We start from the raw sequence: 13,000 nt of genomic DNA on the forward strand, positions 1-13,000 counted from the left end.
GTGCATCCATACATACAATAGATGACGTGATCAAATAGTCCGCCAAATAAGACATCGTGTCTCAAACCAATCTATGTAAAAATCCGATGGGGGTAAATGATATAGGGGCTTCGGCATGTAGGTAATTTGATATCATATCATATCCATCCGTATACCTTACCTGATCAGCATGATGACCAAGTAATGATCCTATAGGGATGATGACTCATCAATGATGATGACACTGATAGAGTGGTTTATTCCATAAGAATGATAGCTAGCTGCCCCTTACATTAGCATGAACTACTATCTCTTAATTACAATATTTGATGATTCGATGCGTCACTCACTTGTTGTCGGATACCTTGTGTAATTGATCATGGGGTTAATCCTTACTTCTATCTCGATACATTATAAAAGGCGCTTAAGTGCTTCATTGACCCTTATCTAAGAAATACTCTCAGCTATATCTTGAATCCTTTGATATTTTTCACTAACAAAGGCTTCATAGGGATTTTTGTCGAACATGCTCTAAATAGATGTAGTTTTTATAGGGGTCTTTTGTTGAATCCTTTGTCTTCCCATAGATACGAATACTCTTAGCTATTTCTTGAATCATTCTAGATTTTTCACTAACAAAGGCATCATAGGGATCTTTGTCGAACATGATCTAGATAGATGTAGTTTATATAGGGGTCTTTTGTTGAATCCTTTGTCTTCCCATAGATATGAATATGCTTAGCTATTTCTTGAATCCTTCGAGATTTTTCACTAACAAAGACATCATAGGGATCTTTGTCGAACATGCTCTAGATGGATGTAATTTTTATAGGGGTCTTTTGTTGAATCCTTTGTCTTCCCATAGATACCAATACTCGTAGCTATCTCTTGAATCCTTTAAGATTTTTTACTAACAAAAACATCATAGGGATCTTTGTCGAACATGCTCTAGATAGATGTAGTTTTTATAGGGGTCGTCTTTTGTTGAATCCTTTGTCTTCCCATAGATACGAAACTCAATGAAGAGTTGATGTCCACTGCAACTTAATTTGCCAAGATATATATCCAAATTAACTGAATGTTCGAAGTTTATTATTTTATTTGATTGAAGAAACTTAAAAGAAAGAAAAAAGAAACTAGAGTTTTCATATTAAATTAAACATATATAAACTGGTAACTATGTATCAATGGTAAAGTATTTATATTTATAAATATACAAATAAATCTAAATCAATATATTTTTAAGGAGATACTTTAATGATGTGAATGGAAGAAAGACATATATACCATCAACAAATTGCCAGAATCTTTTGGCACGACTGAAAATTTCTTGGGGACACAAAAAAATTAAAGTTAAAGAACATATCTTGGAAAATTATGGGTATAAAATTTGTAATAAATCATTCTCGAAATGCTTCATTGAAAATTTTGCTTTGCAATGATATGCAAATTAAGCTGTAGTACATCAACTATAGAATGGGATCCACATGGTGGATCAAAGGTTCCACCAAAGGCTACGATGGTGGCAACTGATCATTGAAAACAACTGACACAAAAAGTGAAGAGCAATTTCTCAATACTCACCAGCAATGTTAGAACCGCCTCCTCCTGATTTCAACATGAGTAGTCTTGCAGTACGATCGCCTTCATTTTAAGCAAGAAGGATTATAGATTAAGAAATGCCTCATGGATATTGATGAAAGCACAACAATCTACTCCTGCTATATCTGGTTTCCATGTTGAAAGGGAAACCAATCTCAGGAAAGAAAAAAAAAAAGAAAAGAATATATAACTGGAGTCGAGTTATATTAGACTTAGGCAGTCAGCTCGCCATCAGAATAATCTGGGAAGGTGATACACTTGAAGACTTTGCATTTTGAGCACAAAACATAACCAACCTGCAAGAAGACAAAAGGTCATAGGTCCTCTGTTTACTTGTGTATTCAATTTGAACTTTCGGATCGATTCAAGTATCATGATGTTTAATTTGCAATTATCAAGATACTACTTAAACAAATGCTTTCAAGAACTTACAGCTTTGCATGTTGGGCAACGGCGGTAGATTCTATTGTTTTCAGCCTTCACATTGTTCTTCTTGCCTTTACAGAAGTCACAAAGCAGCCATCCTCTGCCATTGCAGGGTTCACACAGAATTCTGAATTCCTAATTCATAGTTTAATAGCCAGTATTATACGATGACCAAGATGATACACTTGTAAGGTGAAAATTTGGGTTATGGAGATATTTGTGGTCTTACTGAACAACCATAGAAAAAACAAAGGATAAGGAACAGAAACTCAAAAGAAAAGAAAGGATGTGGAAAAAAAAAATGCACGATGACATTATAGCCTTCTCTCTGAAGTATGATGTAAGCAAGGATCATTGAATTGCTAATCCAAGATGCTATTCTCTATGATGAAGATATATCTTGAACAAGGACAATAAAAAGAATTCCCAAGAAAGCGTTTTCCTATACACAATCTTTCACCCATCTCACTACAAGTCATCTTGAAACGCATAGTCTAAAATGTTCGTCTTGTTAAAGGAATTATAGTAAAGGAGTTGTCTTGTTAAAGGAATTATAGTAAAGGAGTTTTAAGTAACCAAATTGTTCTGATCCACGTGGAAGGTTCACATTGAAACAAGGCAAGATTTATGTATTTGCATGAAAAGAATGCTTACTCCATAAGCAGTGTACTACATGCTTAACCTTTCTAACTCAAATGTGTTCCTTTTGACTTTGTGAGCCTTTAAACATAACCTATCTATGTATCATGAAGCTTCCTGCTTCTCTCATCGTTCAGCTTTGTTAATTGACTTCATATTGTTGCCTCCAAACAAATGTAAGCTTAGGTTTAAGTTCGGTATTGCTTTAATCTTCCATTCCTTTCTACTGAGTCTAGGTTTAGTTCTTCCATAAATCTCGTGTTTTTGCAGATTTTAAAAGTCAAGTGAACATATCATTTGGGTCAATTTTGAATTGTAATAGTTACCTAAGAAAAGGGAACAATTTAACAGAACTAGAACCCAACTAGCAGTTGTAACTGCAGAATAAATAATGGTCAAGGACTACCTATACCATCTCAATCCATCAGGCTTTACTTCCACGGAGTAACAATCTCCATGGACTAAATATAAACCTAAAGGAAGAACTCTGGAAAAAGTCATGGATTGTTTTCATCCAAAGAGCTCACAGATGATTAAGTATGGTTTAGGTTGCTTGTAGCAATTCAAAGTCAGTGGTCAAAGAAGAGATAGAGAAAGACCTAAAGACAACTTTATAATGGAAAATATTTGATGGCTCTTAATATGACTAGTAGCCCTCAACAAAACTCAACTCCAACAATAACATGCAGCAATATATATATATATATATATATATATATATATATATATATATATATATATATATATATATATATAATCAACATTGTGGCAAGTTCTTGGTATGCTAAAAGAACCAAAACTCAACTCCAACAACATCTTGTCATGCTTTCAGCTACAACCCAATCTTGTGAAGTTGTCAAATGAATATAGATATTTAACACAGGATACATACCTAAAGAACTGCTATAGGAAATATGGAGGAGAAGAAAAACAAAGAAAGAGGAACAATAATAAAATGGCAGGAACATGAATGTATGGTATGTAATTGCCAAATGAATTTGTTGCACTCTTTTCCAATTTATAATCCATAAACAGAACATATATTGCATTCCATACTCCTAATTTTCTCAATAACAAAGTTAAAAACCATCAATTTGATCAATTAGAAACAGCCACTGCCAGCCTGTGTACAAATTCATGGAGAAAAAGAACTGACCTCTTCCTCATCCTCTGTCATATGTTCTTGTTCGGTTTTGGGGTTTTGCTCCAAGGGGGTGCAATTCACGGGAAGTAAGCATAGATTCTTCATCTTCCCCTTCTTCCATGCAACAGCTACTGCTACAGCTGCCGATACTGAACCGACCGAAGAGGAAAACTTGTGCAACCAATGGTGGAGAGTCATTGACTTGCTCGATATACATACTGCCATTGCTTCCTCTGTCTTTCTTCCCGTGGATGATGTTGTGGAGAGGAGAGGAGAGGAGAGAAGACCGGAGAGGGAATAAGAGATCAGATGGGCCCCCACCAACAACAGCGATTCATCCACTAGAATCCTGGATCCTCAACTCAATCTGGAGCGGTCCATCGAACGGTCCAGATCGACGAACTCTGCCGATGGGAAGCTCCCGTGAGCGGTAAATCCAGATCCCCCGCTGCCATCGCCGCCTTCTGCCACCACGACCCCCTTTTCTTACTTTTGGTCTCGCCGCTTCTTTTCTCCGACGCGATTCCTATCCCGTGCCGTCATCTTCGTCGACGACTTCCCGGTGGACCCGCGAAGCCTGGTCTTCGCTTCGCCTTCGCCGTCTGGCAATTCCGAGGGAGCGCCACGCTGGGGTCTCACGGCCTGGTCCTGCAGCGACGACGCTGCACCTACGCCGTGTAACCGGACAGCTACGCCAGGGAGAGCACAGTTAACCCGGTGGTGGCGGGCGGGCGAGGGCTCAATTCCGGTGACAAAGGCAACCCGGGTTACGGTGGGGATCAAACGGGTGCGACCGAGCAAAAGGCCACCGGAAGAATGGAGGGGATCGCATCACGCTCGGCGAAATGCCGCTGAGGCACATTATGAATGGAAACGGTTGTGCGTGAAGGGTGGGCAGTCGGTGCGCTCTCCAAAAGCGTGTTATTCCTTATTCCCCTTCCTCTTGTGGTTGTTGGAATTGGTTAATGAAATCAAAGCGTTTGGCAATCTTGATGACCGGAACTGCAAATTAGTGAGAGGAAGAGATGGCAGTTTAATCGAATTCTCTGCATATGGCCACAACTCCAACAATCAAAGACCTCGAAATACTACTGTTATATCATATATGGCAGAGTTCTGGCAATCGAAAAGTTCATTTCATTTTCGAAAATTAGGAGTTGTTTACGGAAATAAATGAGAAAGGGAGAGAGCTCTGTTAGATAAAAAAAAAATTGAAAACTAGAAATTTTTTATAGAGAATTTACTTATATATATTATTGAATTTTAAAAAATTCTTCTTTTTTGGATTTTTCTTGATAAGCGCCTCCCATTTTCAGAATTTCTAAATAATATTTTTTTTATCTAATACCTTAAATAATGCAACCATCAAATTCATTTTTCCTCTCTTTTTTTTTTCTTATGAACTGATCCATATGATGAACTAGTCTAAATATTCTTATATTACATTATACTATTTTTAACAATGTAAAAAAAAAACACTATACCATAGGAAAAAATATTATTAATATATTTTTATACAGTATTAAATATATTCTGATATTATTAAAAATACAAAATACTATATTATAATGTTAATATACTGCATTATAATATTTTTCCTGATGTTATTGAAAACACTACACAATATAAAAATACTATTGCATAATACTTCTATACTGTATTATAATATTTTTTGATATCATTAAAAATGTTAATGTACTGCATTACAATGTTCGTTATTGAAAACACCATGATGCAATGTCACAATACTATAATCATTATACTGTATAAAAATATTATACCTAAACCGATTCATCCTATACGATCTCTTCCAAAGATGAAACCTGTATATATAATATACAAGCGGCCAAGGGCCATGCTGCCCCCAGATGATCATATCCATCAAGCCATCACTTGTAATATGAAATAGCAGGATTAACGCAGGATCATCCAGGAGAGCACCCTCCAAGGCCATTTCCTTCAAGTCAGCCGCCACCTCTCAAAACAGGAACAAGAAGAGAAGCCATTAATTATATATACAACAAAGGCAAGAAACACTTCCTCTCACACTTGGCAGAAGACTAGTTAAACCAAATTCAAAACACTCGGCAGCTGCAGCATCGACGAGGCCTGAGCCATGATATCGTGGTTTGTTCTTCCATATCTTGTTGCCATTAAAAAATAAAGAAATATCATTAAGCATGTATAAGCGTTTCTTCTTTTTCAAAGGACAGTGGGACTCATCATATCAATATTACAACAGAGAATTTGCTACAGCAATGAGAACCAAGTCTCAACCAGAAATTCCATACAGCAATGAGAACCAAGTATATGTAGATACGTACCATGGACATGACACCTAGCTTCCGGGATTCTGCATTTTGCTTGCAGCAGCTGCGGCCAAAGCATCATCCGAATCCAATTGTACCTGTCCACCAAAGCAGGATGCATCAGATTTCAGATCGAGAAACGAAGCCAAGCCTAAGCTCCAGGTTGTCCTACCTGTTTTAGGAGTTTCATCAGAGCTTCCTGTAGCAATTTTTTTAGTTTATCACAGTGATCAACCATATGGCCAGAACTCCGCATCTCCTCTAGCTGACACCACAACCGTTCAATTGCTATGTATGGGAACCATGTCGCCGACATCTTTTTCCGATTGATTATATCAGCCGGTCTCTGAAAACATCAATTGAAATTACAGTACATGTGCATAATTCAAGTAAACCACACACATCACATTGACAAGGTGGACTGATAATTCAAGGTAAAAATTGTACAAATTTCAAGGTAATGACAACAATGAAAAGTTACCAGAGATGAAAAAGAGTCTAGGTTTTCGAGTAACAAATTTGTAGCTTCAGCATGCCGGCCATAGTCCACATAGAGTCTGAACAAGGTGGCAGAGTCTGGTTCCTGGCCTGTCATGCCCCAAGATACCTTTCGTCCACCCTGATACATTCAGAAAAGTAGTCATAACAAGTGTATCCTAACTTCAAGACACCATACATGACAGAGAAGTGGAAAGAGCAACCAAGTGGCAAACATAAGTATTACCTTGAACATGTGAACCAACCAAAGAGGCAGCTCAATTTGAGGATCAGTATATAGCAATGTTTCAGCAACAGTAACTGGCAATCTTGGGTCCAATTTTCTGTACTTTTCCTGTTATTGCATAGAACCAATAAATTATAAGAAACTCATAAATGCGTACATTTTACTATATACATCCATATATTTATGTGCGAACATATGAATATCATTCTTGTTTCTTAGCTGGTTATATGGATCATTTCTTGCCATTTAGCTTCATTAACAGACAACATCTAGATGAACCCTAAGACCATCAAGTTCCTTGCATAATTTTGAAATAAATAAGCTTCGGCACCTGCACAAGCCGAAATTGACTTATCATCTTTACTGACGCAAACAGTGGTCATCAACCCATATCCAAACACTATATAGTCTTTCAAATTTTCCCCAAATTTTGGTATCTTTAACTGAACCAAATATGTTTTAGCTTCTCTTTTATCTCATGGAATCATCCATGTAAACAAGCAGCTCTCATCATCTTCTTGTAGGTGGTCCAGACAAAATGTTCTGTATAGGTTGTCTTGCTGGCTGTGACCTGATATAATTCGAGATCATAACATCATGTAACGCATGTAAAGGTAAACATCAGATGAGGCAAAAAGTTTAGCCATGGAATACTAAATTTTGTTAAGTCCAAATAAACAATCTTACACTTCAATACTATCTAATACTGAAGTTGGTATAGAAAACAATTAAATCCTATGATTAGAGAGGACTGGCTTATAACAGCAAGACAAATGAATTAATTATGATATGAGAGTGCATGTAATGCATAGAGCCTTCTGTATACTAACATAATTTCTTCAGCTTTGGTTAGGACTTCATTTTGGTTCGAACTTCATTTGGTTCCAATATTCATTGTTAACTATAAAAAGGTTCAAGAAGGATAGTCCCTGGTGCATTTTAGTCACATACAAGATAGAGTTCAAGTGTTTCCCACTGGTCATTTCCCTTGAACTTAGAAAAAACTGGGCTAGCAGTTTTCTTGCTGTCAGCAGGCGTTTCTTCCTCAGAATACATCAATAGAAGATTATTTGTTTTCACATTGCTCCTGCAATAAACAAGTGCAAGACTTTAGAAATGAATGTTCCCATTTGTTATTGTGAAGAAACAGCACTTCTATTCACATACTAAGATAAGAGAGAAAGGAGTGAGGTGCCCGCTTTTGACTTACCCCATGAATGCAGAACCAACTCTATTTGGACAGCATTTCTGTGAGAGAGCAACAAAAGCTTGCTCTAATTCCCTGTTACACATGTAGCTTTAGTTCAACAATTCTCAGAGAACTACAACTAGTTGGTAATAAGGACAAAAGATGAAACTATACCGTTTAAGTCCTGAACCCTTCCAAAAGTTGACAACTATGGTAAATGCCATGTCATATAAATTTTCTTCAATCAAAACATCCACAACATTTGTAAGCTTCTGTATTCCTGTAAGAGAAAAAGGAAGTCATAAATATTGTCAGGTATGACAGAAGTTGGATTTTCCACCAAGTCTATTAATGAAATGTAAAACTTGCTGGTGAAGTTGAACTACAACTGATATACTGAAAAGTTTGCCGACAAATAGCAGTATCTGCTACCTGGAAACTTCATTTTATTATTCACAAGAGAAAGCATATGATGTGCTGAAGTTATAATGTACTCCTTCTCCAGCATATCAATGTCAATCGAATATTTGATTGCTGAAGACTCAGGGGCAAGACCACCAGCAACTGAAAGAAAAGAAGCTTCACATCATCCTTCATGTCATTTTCAAAGTGATGTGGACAATGAAATCGAACTGATATAATAGAACAGAAGTTACAGTTTTCTGCTGACACATTTCGAGGCTTTTTATTTGGTGAACCTTGATAATTGCTTAAGTCATTCCCATACTGAGATTCAATCCAAGCATAAGCATGATCAACCTGTTGCAGAGCATTAATTGCAGCGGACAAGGCATGTAACCTCTCTTGCAATACCGAAGAATCTTGGTGGTTTCCATTCGAGTTAGCTTCTTTCTTCAGCCTCACAGAATATCGAAACATATAACTAGCTGCCTTTCTCCAATTATTTCGATTAGCTTCAAAAGCATATAGTAGTTTGTAGGGATTTGGCTTTGCAAAAATATCTGAGCGCTCAGCCTGCAAAGTTTAATATATATTTCCAGGTCATTTGTGAGTAGTGAGTGAAAAAATAGACAAAAGTAAGCCCTGACAAAGACAAGGTTCAACCTTCCATACAAGCTCCTGTTCCACTTTTTCTATTAATCCCACAAACGGTAGTCCACCATCACATAGAACCTGTAAAAAAATAGAAACCATACAATTTTAAAACAGAAGAAAAAGAATACCTAGTAATAGATATTTTAAGAGAATAAAGACTTGTGCAGAATACAGAAACATAAAGGCATCAGATTGATATTATGGCCTATTTAACTTCAATCACAACAACGTGACCATATTCATTCAACACAGCTTAATGATTAAGCATAATATCAGAGGGAACACATTAAACACAATAATTTTAGTTAAGGAGTTTCAAGATGGTAGATTCAACATGAGAAAGGCCGATGTCTTATGAAAAGGAAAAGTTATCACTACCCTAAGAAGTTCAGTACCAAGTAAAAATTGAATCTAGATTTTAGACAAACATGAATTTCATTGAGCAAATGAGAAGAAATGAAATCCCAAACATCTGGTATGCGCACAGGCCACAACCATACTCCTTATATGGCCCATAAGACAATTGTAAGAGAGATCCTTAAAAAGGAATTTGATTTAATTACCCAGTGCGCTTTGCCGATTCAATCATACAAACCAGCAGAAATAAATTGACTAGTAGTAAATACTAAAACTTGGAGATCATTGAGAATAAGATAGTCAGAAAGTGAAAGTAATATCAATGATCTAAAACGTCTATATAACTGCATCATGCAGGCGGTGCGATCTCAAAACATAGTCTGATTGCATATGTGGCCACAAGGTCTGCATACATGTGTATGTGGCCATATATACAACCACATACTGCCACATGTACTTCAGTTTAAGCATGCACCATCATATGTGGTTTATTCTTCCTCCTCAGTAGTGTTATTTTTATTATCATGTTATTTTAGTAGTATAACCATCAATACAATATCTTAAACACAAGAAACTTTGTATTTATCTTATAAGTTATCACTTAAAATCATTCCCTATGTTACGGCTTATACTTGATTATATATTTAATATTTCAATATCTACATATAAGCTGTGTGGCACCTTGGCTGCTTGGATGCAACAACCACTATTAATATGGCAAAGAGATGTTCATTCATCAGCATGTATAACTTTTCACAATTCTTACAATTGATTTCTTTTGTCTGGAGGTCAAACTGTTGACAAAGAGATCCAAGGTAATTTCTAGACAATTCTAAGTAGAGCTTTTGAAAATATTTATGATTTTTTACATGGATCAGAAGGATTTGGCTATCAAACTCTCAAAGGAGGAACAACTGGATCGTATCTACATTCGTTTTACTATGCTTTCCACACTCACAGATTACCATTTTGGTAGAATCATTAAATGTCTAATAGGCCCTAGCTACAGTTGCATTATTAATCCTATAGGCAAGCTAATATACAAGTTACCTTAAATCATATACAAGTCACTGATTAATCAACTAGTGGACAATTATTTTACAAGAAAAGATATTTCATCAAATAAATAAGTTCTCATAATTATAAATTGGACTAAGGATGGTAAAAGTAAAATATTAGCAGTCAGCAAAAGAACACAAAGTTAGCATAAGAACATAAAGAGTTAAAAGAACCTTTGCTGCACGATTTTCGCAAAGAACTATAACAAAACGCCGAAAGCATATGTATTTGCTTTCCTCATCTGGATTTGAAATTATTGCACAATAGGCATCATGGTAATGCTTCAGGTCTAAAGTGAATTTGAAGACATTTGCCCATAATCGGCCACGAATTGTGGTTTCATTTTCAGTAAGGTCATTATCACTACTATTCAGGACTTCATCAACTTGTTCAAGAGCAGCCAGAGCAAACTGGCAAGCACCTTCACTCACACCATATTGCTCAAAAATTTGCATTGCCCATTGATAGTAATGAAGTCTCCATATTGCTGCTGATGCACATTCCTCTACAAAAGAAAGAAGTATTTAAACTAAATGAATTACAAATATTATGTATCAACATACTTATAAAAAACAAGTTTACCAGGATGTTGGAAGCCAGTCTCAAACCGGAGGTTTTGCAGATATTTTGGTGCTTCCCGCCCAGATGCAGCTCTATGTCATGATACAAACAATCAATTTCATATTCATGGAACTAAGAAATCACATTATACAGCATTTTAGCTTAAATCAAGATTTGACATACATGAAATGAGATACCATGGCAGCAGTGTGCAAGAAAAGCATGGCTTTAATGAAAGAGAGGAATTCAAATTGCTATGAGGAATACATGAAGCTCCAAAAGTTACAACCAACAAAAAGAATCAATAACTTATAACATCTAAAATACTTTAACAAAACAATATGGCAAAAAAAAAAACACCTCTAAAGGAACCTGAAGTGGACACCATAACTTCACTCAGCACACATTTATCTAATGCACTGCTGCATAATATAATTCTGTATAAATTAAAGAAAAGATTAGACACCTCAGAGATTGTGAAAGCACTCCATTAAAAAAATGCTATGCAATACCTCCACATGCTTGCCCTCCCTTACGCTCTACTTGTGTCTTTTTCCTTAGATGCATAGTTTGACCATAATGGTTGCATTATCGAAACCGAACTAAACGATAATGGTTGGGTCCAAGAAACCTAGTTCATTATAATTAAATTGCTATATCTAATTTACTAGTTTTTGTAAGTTTAAAAGATGAAGAAGCCATAATGTCCCAAAAAATTTTAAGATGAGTATTTATAACATATTATCAATTTATCCATAGACAAGAATTTTCTGTTTGTTTTTAAATTCAAGAAAAACTAAACAAGAAAACAGATCAATTTTTGTACACTAGAACTAAAAATTTAAAAGGGCCACCCATTGTCTAATAGAGTTTTGGCCTGGTTATTTTTGGAGATCTAAAACGTAAGATATCATGGCCAACGACTCTACTATAGGCACTAGATAGAATGGATTAAATGCTTCAGCTGCAAGCATTCAGATATTCATGCATGTTTAGTTGCAACAAGTTAAATGATTTTGTTCATCTCCAAGAATTTGATGATGGACCACAAAGTTTGCAACATAACTCTTCCACAAACAGATTTTTGTGAAATTGCAGCTCTTCATGTGTATTTCTTTGAGCTTTTCAAACTATCTATTACTGGATTAACCTTCAATCATCTTGCAGTTTTAAAATATATTAATCGTTATCCCATCCTTTAAACAAAACTAAATTAGGAATCTGACCCTCACTGTCCATGTCATTGAACATATATCTCAGCTATTGCTTTCAATAAATGTGTAGCTTCAATCTTCTTGCTGTCAACCGTAGGAAAGACTGATCTACATTTTTTTATTTTTGGATCTCTTACCATACTCTTAGAAGAAAAAAATGCTTGCATCAACTTTTTCTTCTAGCAGATCATCAACTATAAACTTTGAGATCTAAATCTTTAGGTGCAGCATTTTCTGTTTGTTTATTTGTTGGGTACATGTATCATCACCTTGAATCATCCTCCATTGGTATAGCACAGTATATTATCTATGAAGCAAGACATGAACATAAGATGGACATTCTTACATGGCTAACATTAGAAAATATATTAGACTGAGTACGAAAAATAATTATTATGGAGCTTAAATGGCTATATATATATACCAGTAGCAGTAGCAGTAGCAGTACCTATACTGAGTTCTTCTTGGCCCAACACAAACCAATTAGTGCAGCTAGTATATCTCGGTACACAGAAAATATCATATACTTAGTGTCGTCAGTGCACTGTATATACCAGCATGGTATAGTCAATATACCATAGCTTATATACATTGTCAACATATGTAGATATGCACATATTTTAATATGTTTTTAAAATATTGGGATGTGTGTACTGTCACTATCCAATATTTCATACTGAGTGTGCATAGTTCACAGCAAATGATTAAAAGCTCATCAAGTTTTATGGAGAAATGATTAGA

General features: G+C 35.7%; 1 protein-coding gene and 1 long non-coding RNA gene across 5 annotated transcripts in view; both read right to left on the bottom strand.

The window, feature by feature from the left end:
* Positions 1-1,368: 1,368 nt before the first annotated feature.
* Positions 1,369-4,833, bottom strand: LOC135593074 (uncharacterized). Of its 2 annotated transcripts, XR_010479387.1 has the most exons (4): positions 3,803-4,833; positions 2,014-2,142; positions 1,773-1,877; positions 1,369-1,623 (listed from the first exon to the last, which is right to left on the bottom strand). It is a non-coding gene; the product is annotated as an uncharacterized LOC135593074 (long non-coding RNA). The 2 variants fall into 2 exon arrangements; XR_010479386.1 differs by having other exon boundaries at positions 1,369-1,877; positions 3,803-4,718.
* Positions 4,834-5,446: 613 nt separating this feature from the next.
* The window catches only part of LOC103997899 (nuclear pore complex protein NUP160), a 43,306-nt gene continuing 35,752 nt past the window's right edge, over positions 5,447-13,000 (bottom strand). Inside the window, exons 16-28 of one of the 3 annotated variants that reach the window (XM_065082882.1) lie at positions 11,067-11,137; positions 10,658-10,989; positions 9,078-9,146; positions 8,669-8,987; positions 8,445-8,576; positions 8,187-8,292; positions 8,034-8,105; positions 7,775-7,910; positions 6,824-6,931; positions 6,581-6,718; positions 6,272-6,445; positions 6,115-6,197; positions 5,447-5,767 (exon numbers count right to left, since the gene is read on the bottom strand). In XM_065082882.1, coding sequence (XP_064938954.1) covers positions 6,129-6,197; positions 6,272-6,445; positions 6,581-6,718; positions 6,824-6,931; positions 7,775-7,910; positions 8,034-8,105; positions 8,187-8,292; positions 8,445-8,576; positions 8,669-8,987; positions 9,078-9,146; positions 10,658-10,989; positions 11,067-11,137 — 1,726 coding nt within the window. In that variant the 3' untranslated portion in view covers positions 5,447-5,767; positions 6,115-6,128. Of the gene's footprint in view, positions 5,934-6,114; positions 6,198-6,271; positions 6,446-6,580; positions 6,719-6,822; positions 6,932-7,653; positions 7,911-8,033; positions 8,106-8,186; positions 8,293-8,444; positions 8,577-8,668; positions 8,988-9,077; positions 9,147-10,657; positions 10,990-11,066; positions 11,138-13,000 lie in introns of those variants that run through there. The other 2 variants (XM_009419234.3, XR_010479388.1) reach the window with 2 other exon arrangements.

This window comes from Musa acuminata, chromosome BXJ1-9, assembly GCF_036884655.1.
Source record: "Musa acuminata AAA Group cultivar baxijiao chromosome BXJ1-9, Cavendish_Baxijiao_AAA, whole genome shotgun sequence".
NCBI classification, from domain to species: Eukaryota; Viridiplantae; Streptophyta; class Magnoliopsida; order Zingiberales; family Musaceae; genus Musa; species Musa acuminata.